At 47.7% G+C, this 13452-nt stretch overlaps 6 protein-coding genes across 6 annotated transcripts; 2 read left to right on the top strand and 4 right to left on the bottom strand.

The window, feature by feature from the left end:
- Window positions 1–1334: 1334 nt before the first annotated feature.
- On the bottom strand, window positions 1335–5363 carry ASPWEDRAFT_50434 (putative nucleosome remodeling complex ATPase subunit (Snf2h); the record flags this gene model as incomplete). Its single annotated transcript, XM_040837437.1, has 7 exons — window positions 1335–1363; window positions 2310–2685; window positions 2734–3783; window positions 3831–4212; window positions 4267–4797; window positions 4848–5022; window positions 5198–5363. The coding sequence occupies 7 exons, from the start codon at window positions 5361–5363 to the stop codon at window positions 1335–1337; spliced, it is 2709 nt and encodes a 902-aa protein (XP_040690836.1).
- A 636-nt stretch (window positions 5364–5999) lies between these two features.
- ASPWEDRAFT_170645 (putative oxidoreductase, 2OG-Fe(II) oxygenase family) lies at window positions 6000–7129 on the bottom strand (the record flags this gene model as incomplete). The annotated part of the gene is made up of 2 exons (XM_040830655.1): window positions 6000–6707; window positions 6764–7129. 2 exons carry the CDS (start codon window positions 7127–7129, stop codon window positions 6000–6002), a joined length of 1074 nt encoding a protein of 357 aa, XP_040690835.1.
- A 639-nt stretch (window positions 7130–7768) lies between these two features.
- Window positions 7769–8548, top strand: ASPWEDRAFT_170644 (RNase P/RNase MRP complex subunit; the record flags this gene model as incomplete). Its single annotated transcript, XM_040830654.1, has 2 exons — window positions 7769–8291; window positions 8355–8548. 2 exons carry the CDS (start codon window positions 7769–7771, stop codon window positions 8546–8548), a joined length of 717 nt encoding a protein of 238 aa, XP_040690834.1.
- A 415-nt stretch (window positions 8549–8963) lies between these two features.
- Window positions 8964–10697, bottom strand: ASPWEDRAFT_38813 (tRNA splicing endonuclease subunit SEN34). The gene is made up of 2 exons (XM_040834972.1): window positions 10605–10697; window positions 8964–10393 (listed from the first exon to the last, which is right to left on the bottom strand). The coding sequence occupies exon 2, from the start codon at window positions 10347–10349 to the stop codon at window positions 9423–9425; it is 927 nt and encodes a 308-aa protein (XP_040690833.1). The 5' UTR covers window positions 10350–10393; window positions 10605–10697; the 3' UTR covers window positions 8964–9422.
- Window positions 10698–10830: 133 nt separating this feature from the next.
- On the bottom strand, window positions 10831–12460 carry ASPWEDRAFT_38812 (elongator complex protein 4). The gene is made up of 3 exons (XM_040834971.1): window positions 11985–12460; window positions 11004–11927; window positions 10831–10955 (listed from the first exon to the last, which is right to left on the bottom strand). Exons 1-2 carry the CDS (start codon window positions 12454–12456, stop codon window positions 11212–11214), a joined length of 1188 nt encoding a protein of 395 aa, XP_040690832.1. The 5' UTR covers window positions 12457–12460; the 3' UTR covers window positions 10831–10955; window positions 11004–11211.
- Window positions 12461–12535: 75 nt separating this feature from the next.
- ASPWEDRAFT_441433 (DNA-directed RNA polymerase core subunit RPB8) lies at window positions 12536–13421 on the top strand. The gene is made up of 2 exons (XM_040836193.1): window positions 12536–13098; window positions 13208–13421. Exons 1-2 carry the CDS (start codon window positions 12767–12769, stop codon window positions 13311–13313), a joined length of 438 nt encoding a protein of 145 aa, XP_040690831.1. The 5' UTR covers window positions 12536–12766; the 3' UTR covers window positions 13314–13421.
- Window positions 13422–13452: the final 31 nt, after the last annotated feature.

The following is a 13452-nucleotide window of genomic DNA, read 5'->3' as shown; positions in this document are numbered from 1 at the left end:
CAGGGGGAGACAAAATGTGATAGTTCATATTTCTTCAACTGTCACCATACTAGCTACTCCGTAGTTGACTATCTCCTGTAGGTAGTAGAGTAATCATGCAACGAATATGACAGCTGATCCCTCCCCACTTCCACAACGGTTTTGGCGATAGTATCATTCTACCATCTCCTGTCCATCTCTGACGACTCCTGACTCCAGTCCCGACAAGGCAGTACCCCATAATCGGATATCCCCCTTCAGCCCCTCTCAGCGATCATGATCAGACACTGGCACTGACACTGACACTGACACTGACAGCTGATGTGTCGGTTGTTTCTTGTTAATCCCCGAGGCTAACTATGTCTCTCTTCTAGTCCTATTCTGTGTCTCCCTCCGTGGGTGGATACCAGTAGTACGGAATACTATAACGGTGTTCTGTATGACTATATACGTGGCTGGCCCTGGTCTGGGCTGAATGATGAAAATAAAACACTCTCGGCCGGATGTTGGGGTCATCCAATTTTGGTTGCGATTGGAATGGAAGCTATGACGGGACTGGACTGGATAGATTCGTGGACCGGGCTAACTAATGGATGTGTGCTGTCTGTGATTTGGTATTTCGATCTACAGGACTATCTGAAAAAGAAGAAAAAAGAAAAGAAGTAATATGAATATGGACTATGGAGGATAGAAAGTCACACAATTGGGACAGAATCGTATGATCATAGTACTACAGAGTATTCGACATGGATAAACTCAGACCCAATTGATGTCTCCTTTATTCTCCGTGGTTTCATTTCGTCATTCTGCACGATGCCAGATTGGTTCCTGGTGTATAATTCTTATTCTGCTCATCCAGTGCATTGGATGTTATTCCTGGCCTGTATACTAGTTTCGGGACAGGGGTTAGTTCTAGACCACTGATTCTTATCCTATGGCATCTCTCCATTGCCATTCAGCTCAATACTCTGTACAGGTACCAACTCATATGACTGCCTGAATATTGAATGCCTTATGCCTTATGCCTCATAGATACCTGCTATGATGCTCCTGCCTTTTCCAGCAAGACATCCACTTTTACGGCTCGGACCGGATGGCGACCCGCCCGAAAGTACTGGTTGACGCTCCGTGGTACGCATACAGATGATACAGCCGGTATGGTAATGTGTATTTTTCAGACAGCGCATCCTGCTCACGTGCTCCATGCAACTTTGCCTTCACGTTGAATTCCTTTCTCTCTTTTCCTTTCCTTTCTTTTTTCTGTCATCTCAAGTGATCATCATCTCATCATGCAAGAAACAAACGCCTCGAGTCATGCAGGAATCCAGGCATCCAGGCAACCAATACCTCATGATTCAAACCCTGCCGCCACAAAAAGAACATCCTCAATATTCAGCCCATCAGCCACATTGCCAGCCTAGCACTGGACCTTCTACCACAATGGGCAAACCCCCGATGGCAAATCCAATCCCAATCGTCGGGGATGTGTGATGATTCTCCATTCCCAAATAATCGGTTTTTGCCCTGCATTGGCTGTCGGCACCATTTGTGACTCGTATTTTCTTTTCTTTTCTTTTCTTTTCTTAAACTATTGTTCCTGTTCTGGTCCCGACAGTTTGGAAGCGAATGGGATGCCTCTCCGGGGGATTATCTGATATTGAATGGAGTTATTTGCTTGTAAGTTCAGCTCATCCCTTACTGTTATGTATGTACGTACCGCCCCGTCTTTGCCTCGGTTGTTTTTGTCTATTCTGGTCATTCGTGATGTCTTGGATTCGTAAAGCATGTTTGCCTTTTGTCTTTTCGTTCTGATGCAGCCTTAGGTTAATCGATTAGCCGGTGTCATCTTTGCAGGCATACGTACTCTGTCTTATTCCTTTGAAACGCAAGTAATTCATGTCGAAACAGAACAATCCCGTGGATAGCCTTGCTGTCAGCTGTGCTGTTAGGGAGTAACTATGGTGTGCGGCATGTTTGCCGCATCTGATACATCCTACTCTGCATGGCCAACTCATCCATCACATATATCTGCTGGCAGATACACATCTTACGATTGAACTGCTATGCGATATCTACCAAAGCCAAACCAATCCTCATGCTCACATTCAACCGACTCGTCCTATCGGACTGCCAGAAATCGCCACGAAAAAGAACCCGGAAGTTGCCATATCTTGAATCGTCCAAATACATCCACGTCATCATAAACATCTCTTCGTGACCGATTTCTCCAAACAAGAGCCTCGCTTGACCAACCGCATGCAGCTTATCAGATGCATTTTTCCAAATCGCTTATGCCCATGACCGCATTCCGTACATTTAAATTCTGATGCGCTTCGCTGGCTTGCTTTCGTTTTGGATGTTGACCTTCCTCTTCGGGACAGCCTTGCAGGTCGCACATTCTATATAGAATGCGCTCGTTGGATAATACCCCATTTGCTCGAACGAGGGGTTTGTCCCAATGAATGTGGCCCGGCTCCAATCCAGACATACCTCGCAGTATGCCTTTTCGCATGAGCGACAAGGAAAAAGAAGGCGCCCAACCTGCGATGCGGGCTTATGGCAGCTGCAACAATAGTGATGCGGACATGCAAAGCCCGCCGGGCGATTTGGCTGAAATTCAACTACCTTCTCGACACACTCGTTGTGGAAAGCACGGGGACAAACCTGACATTCCGTCGGATCGAACCCCCTGCAAACATAACATGTCTGGGGATGATGAGCGCATATCCATCAAGAATGTGTATTCAAACTTACTATCTCATGTACGAATTCGACAGTTGTGTCGTTTTTACCCTGATCCTTGGTCATGGGAACTGGCTGTCGAAGATCACTTCTGAGCACGTCATATCCATCAATTTTGACAGTTCGCTTTTTTCCAATTCGCCGCTCAGCTCGTGCTAATCCAAGATCCGGGTTTTCCTGGACCTTTGGAGAAGATCGGGCGGTCGTGTCAATTTTGAGGCCTTGGAAGATATTGGTTTTAACTTTCTCCACACGTCTCAACCATGCCTCCTCATCCTCGTCGGTCATGATGGGGCCTAGGAGGCCCTCGTCTGGTTTCTGGTTGTTCGTGCACTTTTTGAGAAGAGTTTCCCAATCCAAAGACGTCAGGTACTTAGTGTCGAGATGATTCCCAGAAAAGGCAGCCCGTCGAAGCGATGCCACCAGACTGCCATTCGTAGTCGTTGTGTCTGCGCAGTTGGTGTTCCGAACTCCCCCGGGACTGAAGGGAGTGTCAACGCAAGGTGATTGCACGCTGTCTGTGACCTTGGAGGCCAGGTAAACTTTCTTGTCCACTCGGCAGCGGATTTGTTCTTCCACAGTCCCACGGGAATATAGTCTGAAAACCGTTACTGGTTGAGTTTGTCCAATCCTGTGCACTCTCGCCTCCGCCTGGCGCATGGCCTGGGGGTTCCAGTCTTCGTCGAGGAAGACCACAGTCGACGCGCTGGTGAGGTTTATACCCTCACCGCCAGCCCTGGTTGAAATCAAGAAAATCCGGTATCTTTCGTCGCTATTAAAGAGGTGAATATTGAGATTCCTCCAAGCCCGGGAGGTTTTTCCGTCCAAGCGGACGTACTCGAATCGCAATCCGTTTTCTTTGAGCGTGAAAAAAAGATCTTCGCAAATATTCAGAGCTTGATCAAAGCCAGAGAAAATGATAACTTTCTTTTTGTCCATAAAAACAAACTGCTCGACAAGCTTCTGCAGGACGACGAATTTTCCAGAATTGATAGCGATATGATCGCCCGGTTCGTATGGGTCTGGAAGGGCGTCATCAAGCATATACGGATGGATAGAGCACTATTAGTGTTAATATCTTTCTCAAATGGCGGGGTAATGTTACTCACTTTTCTGAGCTCCATAAGGATATTGCCGATGGCCCGGTTATAAGAGGTTGAACCGGGTTTTCTAAGGTCACCATAGGACATCTGATCGATGCCCGTGAGGGCCTTGAGATACCAAGAATGCTGGAGATCCGAAAGAGGTACAGAAAGTGTTATTTCTGTTTTTGAAGGGATGGTGATGCCGATTTCTGCTGAATCTTTTTCTCGTCGAAGCATCACCAGGCCGAGGAATCTTTTTGCATGCTCAAGAAATTCCCTGTCCACTCTTCCTTCACCTAGAGAAAACGCTTGTTCAAACACTTCCGAAGTGGATGGGACGAATATATTCGGGTAAAGCCAATTGAATAGCGACCAAAGCTCTCTCAGATTGTTCTGCACAGGTGTACTGAAACAACGGTATCAGCGCGTATATCAGGGCGACATTCAATACCAGACTTACCCCGTGAGAACCAATTTGAACTCGGATTTGATGGCTCGAAGGGCCTGAGCTCGTTTAGACTCACTGTTTTTGATACGATGACCTTCATCCAATACCACATACTTCCAAACGAACACTCTGGAGAACCACGCTCTATCTGAGAGAAGGGTATCAAACGTCGTCAGGATAATATCAGGCATTGGCTTTGATTCCACATGACCCTTCCCCGCTTTCTTAGCGGCGATGAAAGATTTTATCTGGGCCTTTTCGGCTTGCGAGCCATGGAATTTGGTTGCATTTAAACCGGGCGTCCACTTCGTCACCTCAGAAACCCAGTTATCCAAAACGCTCAAGGGGCATATGACCAGGAAAGGGGGGCAAATTGTACATTGGATGTCCTCGGTTTCTCTTATGTGCAGAAACAGCGAGAGGGTCTGGATTGTTTTTCCAAGACCCATCTCGTCCCCAAGAATACCACCCACCCCGTTGTTTTTGAGATGTAGAAGAAAGGAAAGACCCTCTAGTTGATAGGGTTTCAACTCCGCTCGCAGGCTATATCCATATGGTCAGGGCTGAAAAGAAGCCCAATGGGATTGACTTACCCAGCGGGTTGGTATTTTAACGGTTCGAGGTGTTGAATGCGAGCATTCCGGTATTTGTCAGAGTCGATCAAATCCCGTATCGAGTTCTCTTCCGGCAAGAGTGGAAGTATTAGGTCTTTCTCCATTACAAAGAAGGTGTTCTGTTTCTCCTCGATCTCATCGAGGGTTTCCCTAACTATGGCAGATTTCGAGGACCGTGAATCTTTGGGCTTGTTCGGAATGTCTATCGACAAGTTCTTGAACCCTCCGCTTCGGCGAAAGAGTAGCGAGGAGGTAAATTTTTCTTCACCATATACTTCCGTCAGCCCTTCGCGTCACGGGCACTGAGGATCAAGATGGGGACAACTCACCAGAGACAGCGGAAATGAACCTTGCTTCTTCGGACCGTGCAGGGGATGTCGGGGGAGATGGCGATAGAGATCCGGGGGTACTGAGCGGACTACTGAGAATCGAGATCGCCGAACACTCTGTATCCAAATCATTCCTCGGAAAAGGAGGTTCCCAGTTGTCCTCCATGATGTTGGCTATATTCTCGGTGATGGTGATTTCGGATAAAGGTAAGTACTTCGTAGTCTTGAGTCTTGAGTAGTTTTTGAAGTTTGAAAACGAAAAGGTATGTTTGAAGAAGAGGAAAAAGAAGATAAAAATCTACAGAGATAGATAGATATAATCTACAGAATAACACAGAACTGACATATCTCCTACGATTCACTCACAATGCAATTCCAGACGTGATGTTTCAAGTGTGGACTGTGTTGCTCAGGTTGTGGGGACCTATTGTAGAGCTGTTCCTACTAACTTTATTGTAAGCTAGATAGATCTGAAACATGTAGAGAGAGTACAACAGCCAGAAGTAGCCAGGTGAAGTATTGTGTTGAGTTGCTGGAACAATATAAAACATGTTGTATTTACCACTTGGGGATAACACTGGGCCCTATACATTTTCTATAGTATACCAGATACTCTGATATTATGAATGGATTGAATCAGTTGCAGAATAGATTGTTACTACTGTATATCTTGACTGATTGATGGAAATCTCGTAGAACAAGATGTATCCGGTTAGGGTTTCAAAAATTCAAGATAAGATCCAGGTACCAGTAGCTAGCTACAGCTACATAAGAAATAAACACGCAGCACAAAAGCTAGCTATCACACCCTAATCCTCCGACTCAACTGTTCCGTCCCCGCCGATTTCTCAAAATCAACTCCAGAAACCAAATTCGTCCTGCGGCCTAACGCCCGCCGGATAATCCAATCCTTACTATTAATTTCCTCTTCGATGACGCCCTCACCAAGAGACGGGATGCGATCTGTCCCATCTAACCGGCGCAGAGGAACTTCATCCTCCGGCCGCGAGAAGTAAACAAGACTATACCGGGTACTGTCGGCCTGCGTACCTGGCGGCGAAACAACACGGTGGATATTCGATCTGAAAAGCCCATTCGTGAACTTGACGAGTGCATCGCCTAGGTTGACGATAGCATGGCCCGGGAGAGGGCGTACGTAGAGCCATTCTGCGTCCAGACCGGGAGGAAGAACCTGCAGTCCGCCGAGTCGGTTGAAGAGGATAGTGATGGTTCCGAAATCCGTGTGTTCGCCTAGTGCGGTGCGTCTGTCGTCCGTGGGCTGTGGAGGAGCTTTGACGAAGCGGATTTGGTCGCCGCTTCTGGCGTGGAGACGGTGGAGGTTTGCGAGGGTTGAGGGTGGGAGTTGGAGGTTGTCGTTTAGGAGGTTGAGGAGGTGTGTGACGATGGAGTGGGAGGTTTGAATGAAGGATTCTTGTGTTTTGCGACTTTTCTGGAGGATGTCTGGGGCTGGGAGGGGATTTGAAATGCCCATGATGTCGTCTTTGGAGATCTGAAGAATGGTGTTAGATTTAGTAACGAAGTGATAGAGGTGATGAATGGACAGACATTGTAGAATTCATTCCGATCAGGATTTCCCTGGCGATCGACGATGGCAGCTCCTTGCGCTTTATATCCAAAGTAAGAGCTCTGGCTGCTAAAGTCATACTTCTGCTTCTCTTCGAGGTTTAACTCGAACAAGTCGCTGCCAATCTTGAACAGTTCGTCTGCGTCCTCAAGGATACGGCTGCCATGCTCTGAGTCCTGCAGATTCAGATAGAAGAATCCGATATTCTCACATGCTTGTATGAAGTTCTGGCATTCGTCCTTGTCATGATTTAGGAGCTTCCCAAGAGACAGACGGAGAAGAGGAGCTGTTGGCACATCTGCTGGGAAGGGAGGCAATTCCGGAAAGTTGTCTGTTTGAGCAGCCATGTTGAGGTTATGAAAATATTGGTATTCTGTTCACAGTATTGATCAATGTAGAACAATTGAAATAAATGCATCTTTAGCCATGGCAGTGTCATCCTGTATTGTATGGCCCGTCAATGGCTGACACCTGATGCGGGGAAAGAAGCTGGAACCGAGGAGATTCGCATATCCAGACAGCCGAGATCGACATGATGAACAGCCACAGTATGGATGATGGATGGATTCTATTCTGCTGCTGGTTAGTAGAAAATGCTCGGGAAGTCGAGTGTTTGGAGTGAGTGACAGCTCTGCCTATATCCATCGAAGCAGTATTCTTGGAGAAAATGAGCTTTTTTCTTGCTCTAGTCATTAATTTCATGCCATATTGTTTATCAGAATATAATTATATCCTTTCTTCGATGATATTCCCATCTGGTTGATGAAAGTGAGATGAGATGGTGTTGGTGAGAAAGACAAGGCCGATAAATCCTTATCAGTTGGCGATATCTTTTTTTCTGAATCTCCGCTGCAACTTCACCAACGCATCTTCATCCACCACGGCAACCATGCAAAACGCCTTTTATAGGTGACAGTACCTCAACTATCGCAGACAATATCAGCTTGCAAATCATCCACCATATATCCATCCATATACACCCCACCATGGCGACACCAAAACTTCACATCGCACACGAGCTCCTCGCCCGCGCCCACTCCCCCGACACAGCAAACCAACTCTTCACCGAACGCATCAAACAAAAACCTCTCTTCCTCCGTCCAACATCCCCAACACCCGCCGACAACCGCTCCAGACGTCGCCTCCACCGCCTCCGCAAGAAAGAATACTTCCTCCGCAAGCAGAAGCCAAAGCCCCTCTCCGCGCGGGAGAAGCGCGCGTCGGGCATCTACGACCTCCCCAAGGAGGAATGCAAGTATGCGATTTTCAAAGGCCTCCATGAGATGTGGGTGGGGTATATGCAAGAGATTCTGGATTTGAAGGATCGACCGATTACATCGCCCATCTCGGCGCAATCGCATGGGAGTAAACTTGTCAGTGCGGATTTCCACGGGGCGGAGGTTGAGGTTGTTCGGAGTCGATGCGCGGGTCGTGTTGGGATTAAGGGGATTGTGGTGAGGGATACGAAGTTTACGTTTGTGATTATTACGGAGAAGGATGAGTTGAAGAGTGAGTGATAACTTGGGAACCTACGATGGGTGCGATCATCTGTTGACTTGAGATTGTGTTTAGATGTTCCGAAAGAGCAGACCATCTTTCGCTTCTATCTCCCTGTACCGGTCTCGCAAAACGCAGACGCAGAAGAGCCTGAAGACAAAACCGCACCAAAGGACCTTGTATTCGAACTACATGGCAGCCAATTCCAGAACCGCGCAGTTGACAGATCCAACAAGAAATTCAAGTGGAGGAACGTCGAATACCTATAACCGACCAATCAAGCAGTTGGATTATCCTGATTATCAAACCGAAAAGATCAAATGCAGATCTCGTTGCATCTCCAGGCGAGGGACCCTTCGTGTCTCAGATCTTCGATATGGCCTGGGAGCGATACACATTTCCTGTTTGCTACCTGCTATCAGGAATAGTGATCGGGACAAGAAGGATGTGTCTGGAATACTCCAATAAGCCTGTCAGTCTCGCGCCGTTTCGCTTCGAATTGGATGCTAGTTGAGAATCAGCAGTGCCTCAGTGGCATGGCTGCTCTGCACTAGGGGTGGCTGGAATCTGCAATGAAATGACAGAAGCCATCAATGGCCTAAGGCTATGGATTTTGACTATTATACAGAAAAAGTACTGTGGCTCAAATAGTATAACTACGATGGTGGAATGAATTCAAATGAAGCTGATGTAAATGATTTTTGATTTTATGAAATTCTTTTTGCGAAAATGCATGGTAATACATAAGGCTTAGATCCTGAATGTCTACAGACATTCCTTTGGAACCCGCTATAAATCATCTCTGACAATGTAGTTCTGCTCTTACGCTAGAATACATCGTCCCTCTGCAATGAGTGCTGGCATTTTGTGCTTCACCCCAAGCTCATACTTTGCATGAGGCAGGCTTCCACAGTGCTTGTTCACCAAGTAGTGTAAGCCGAAGCGATGCGCGTTCTGGCATGTCAGTTGATCAGGTGGATAGTACCTGACAAGTATCCCACTTGTTTGGCACAGGTCGGTTGAGACAGCAGAGGCACCAGAACCACAGATGTCGCTGCAATCCGAAGACGTAAACACTCGATGGGAGCAACAGCATGATGATAGGAGTTGAATAATCAGCTGGATGAGCATGGGACTCATATTTCACATTCCCGCCCACTCGACGCTGAACGTCCTGACGCTGTCGTTGCCCTTGGCCTCGGATTCTTCGGCCTCCTTCTCAGCTCCGCCGATGAGGAATCCCTTCTTCACACCGGTGCCTAGACGACCTCCGACAATGATATTCATCAGATCGATTGGTTCATCCCATTCGGCAGAGACAACCAGGAAATGAGAGTGAAACCGTAGAGGATCGCCAGGATATGCCATATACTGACATCCAAACCGCAGGCCAGGTGACAAGAAGTAACCTTGCGAGTGAAGATGAGCGAATAATGGATAGGAAGACTGCACTTTAGGGAGCGGCAACAGCTGCTGAGAAGACGGCTGAGCGGGGAGTGGAGGGTAGGAAGTAGCGGGAGTAACGCCCATTGCGACTTCAGATGATACTGGCGGGGCACGCGAGGATGGCTTGCTAGCTTCTGGTTTCTGGTCGCCTGCGAAGAGTTCAAGACCTGGGACTTCCTTGGTGTCATCCTCGGCAGTATCTTTCGGAGCAGCCTTCTTCGCCTTGGCGGCCTTCTTTTCATCTAATGTCTTTAAGACTTCCTCTCGCTTCTGCTCCCTTCGACTATTTTGGAGACGCATGGCTTGGAGTCCTTGGGCTTCTAAGTCTTGAAGGTATCTTTTTCGATCCTCCTCCATGAGAGATGCCATGCCATCCTTATGGGCCTTTGCCTCATCTACGATGCACGCTACACCCTTTTCCACCAGCAGCCTCGCCTCTTCCGGCATCAGCTCCAATGGCAGACTCAAGAAGACATTTTGCTGAGGGATCTGCGGCAGAGTACCGACCAGAACACCGCAGATGTGGTGCTCGCGTCTCAAATATGTAACTGCATCAATTGAGAAAATCAAGTAGCTACCGGATATATATGAAATCGGTATAGGAAGGGTGGGTTCGGAGCCCATTGTAACTGTTCCAACTAGGTTGATCCAATGATATTAATTCAGTGCTGCAAAAGATTCTAGTATTAGCGTAGGCTCAAACAGAATCATTCAACATATAGCAGTATATGAGTGGCAAGAATCATTTTCAATACGTTTCTCAGTCACAGGTGCTCGAATTATTGAGATATTATTTGAGCTTCAGGGGATTGACAGATTATAGTAGTTATATAATCACTTAAGGAGATAATCAAGCAAATAAAGCACATATTCACTTACCATTAAAGAGAATATGACATGATAGTCGCTCTAGGATTTGTCCAGCAAAACCAGGAGCTGTCGACTTTGAAGAATTGATGGAGAAGAAGAATTTTGGTGGTGCGAAGAAATTCTTAAAGGAAGAAAAAAGGTGGAGGGGGCGCTTTTCCTATTCGGGCGCTGCATTCCGGAAGCCGAGACGGACCGCAATTGCTGGCTCTTGATGATGTTTTCCACATCGACGAGAGAAATATTTTGGTATCATTTTAAACTAGTCTATATTATTTTGAAGATATAGAAGCAGTCATTCGATAATGAACTTCTTTCTAGTGCTTTTCCTGGTGTTCTTCGCCCCTTTACTTCTCTTCTTAGGTAGGCTTGATGTTTCCCGTCATCGACTGGACGCTGACACTCTTTAAGCATGGCTTGCCATTTCATCCTTTCGTAGGAGTCGTTTTGCCGCTCATATGCGGCCAGGAGTCGATGCTTATGGAAGAGACTATTTCCGAAACATGGCCAACACCGGTCCTGCCATGTCCGAACAGATCGAAATGGAGGATATGCTAGCAGACTCAAACCACGAGGAATGATCAATTGATCGTGTTTCTTTCGATTTACGGCACTTTTATTAGAACTCGAGATCTGCTTTCTTCGGCATTCCACCAGCTGCTGCTGCTCCATCCTGTGCTTCTTTGTCTCCCTCAGCAGGCGGTAAACTGAAGGGTTTAATCTCGAACTTTTTCCTGCTAAGAGTGAATGCCCAATCCTGTCCAATGTTCTGGTCGCTACCGCCGCCACGTTCATGGAGGACTGGTAGTCGGTGGGTTTTCAGCATGCCCTGTGGTGGTTCTTCATGAGAAGTTGCAGCCCCCGATGTTGCGAGACCATCCGCGGAGTGCGGGAAAGGACAAAGCTCGATTACTCCGTCGCTGATGAGCTCCATCCATCGGATGATGCCCGAAGCCCGTGGGAACAGGGATAGAGGGATGGTGATCATTGCGGTGATACGCTGGTTTTGTGTGTTCATGAGTGCCTTCAGAGAGTGGAGGAATTGCAGGATGTTATCTGGCTGACTGGCGTCTGGCGGATACATCGTGGGGTTGAGCAAAGAGGGAATGACGATACGGTGGACCGTGTTTGGCGGGCTTGATGTGATGGCAGTCTGAAGTCGCTTGTAAATAGTGAGGAATAGCGGTTCCCTCGACGGGATGAGGGGGATAAAGGTCATGTTGGTTATGGAAGGATGAGTGAGACGTTTCGTGAGGTCAAACGCATGGCAGAATGCCGGCTGCTTGCTCTGGCTTCCATCTGCTGTCGCTTGGTTCTGATCTGAAGCTGCAGGTGCTGAATCAATTAGCATAACCCGGTGAAATGGAGGTAAATGACCACAGTGATGCTTACCTCGTGATCCTGCCACTCCTGCGCCAAACTCGCCCAGACGTTCATATCGCCAGGCAATTTTCATGCGCTCACTCGATCGCTTCTCTGTCTTTTCCTCTCCAGCTTCTGCAGAACCTATCAAGCCAGGAAGACCTCTGCCCCATTGTTCGGGCACTCCAACGACATGAACTCTTTGCTCCTGCACCACACCCTCTGCCGCATAGTACCTTAGCAATGCACCCGCAAAGTCTGTAGTTCCATTTTCCTCAACCAAAAGTAACTTTCCAATAGGAAGACCACCATGTCCTGCTAGCAGATTATCCAGCGATGGTGTGCCTGTAGAAGTTGTCGGGCGCCCATCATCGGGGGAGGGGCGGATCCCGGGATTCGATTCTGGCGTCGCAACAGCCTGTGGTGCTTGCGCGGGGGAATTGGCAGCAGCAGTTCGATCTACGCCTGCCGAAAGGCCAATATTTCGTTTGCGAAAAGACATTGTGTGTATGTGTCTGTTGGTTTTAGGAACTGGTGGGCGCAAAATAGTTCTGCATGAGGCGGGGCAGCTTCTGGGCGTAAAAGCGGCGGTGCGCTAAAACGTGAGCAAAAAAAGCTGCGGCTTTCCTTTCGACTTCTTCTCTCTCCGGTTCTTCTGCTATCGTCAATTCCTCCACGGCTTTTCACGCCACGCTTTTCAGTGTTTTTATTACCTATTTCGTTCCGAATCCATCATCCAGCTGTGACTGGATTTCAACTATCCTAAAACCCGTTCCGATTATTTGACTGCTTGACAGCAGACGGTCGCAACCATGTCTGATCCGCTACTTTTCGAAGACACCTTCACGATCACCGGAGTCAACCAGCAGAAATATGACCGTGTCTCTCGTTTGACCTGCACTTCCTCCGACCAGTACACATCATTCACCTTGGATGTCAACACGGAGCTCTACCCCTGCGCGGTCGGCGAGAACGTCAACCTGGCCCTCGCATCGACACTTTCGCTGGATGGAAAGGATGACCCTGCGGCAAAGACCAGCTGGAGAGATGTCGGAATGGGCGAACAAACTCTGGCGAATGACTATGACTACGTCTGCCACGGAAAGGTCTACCGATTCGAGGAGGGAGCGACCGCTGGAAGCATGTAAGTTTTACAGATTCTTTACGCTTAGCTTCGTTTGTCGCATGTCTACTGTCATGCCATTGGCGTTGCTATCTACATGAAGCATATGCTAACCGATCACCACTTTTAGGGCGGTCTTTATTTCCTTTGGTGGACTGCTGCTTTACCTTGAGGGGCCCTACAAGAAGCTGGCACCCTTGAGAATTGACTATGTGTACCTGCTTCTTAAGAAATAAAGAAATCTCTGTCTTATCACTTGATTGTCTTCGGACTTATGCGGCCTAATGCGTTAAATTGGCACGCTGGATAGTCAGAAAAGTTGGTTGTATTTGATTGACATATTTCGGTTGCAGCGTCGGCGTTTAATTGGTGATT

The sequence above is a fragment of the Aspergillus wentii genome (assembly GCF_001890725.1).
Source record: "Aspergillus wentii DTO 134E9 unplaced genomic scaffold ASPWEscaffold_3, whole genome shotgun sequence".
Taxonomy (NCBI): Eukaryota; Fungi; Ascomycota; class Eurotiomycetes; order Eurotiales; family Aspergillaceae; genus Aspergillus; species Aspergillus wentii.
This window is presented reverse-complemented; position numbering and strand designations above follow the sequence as displayed.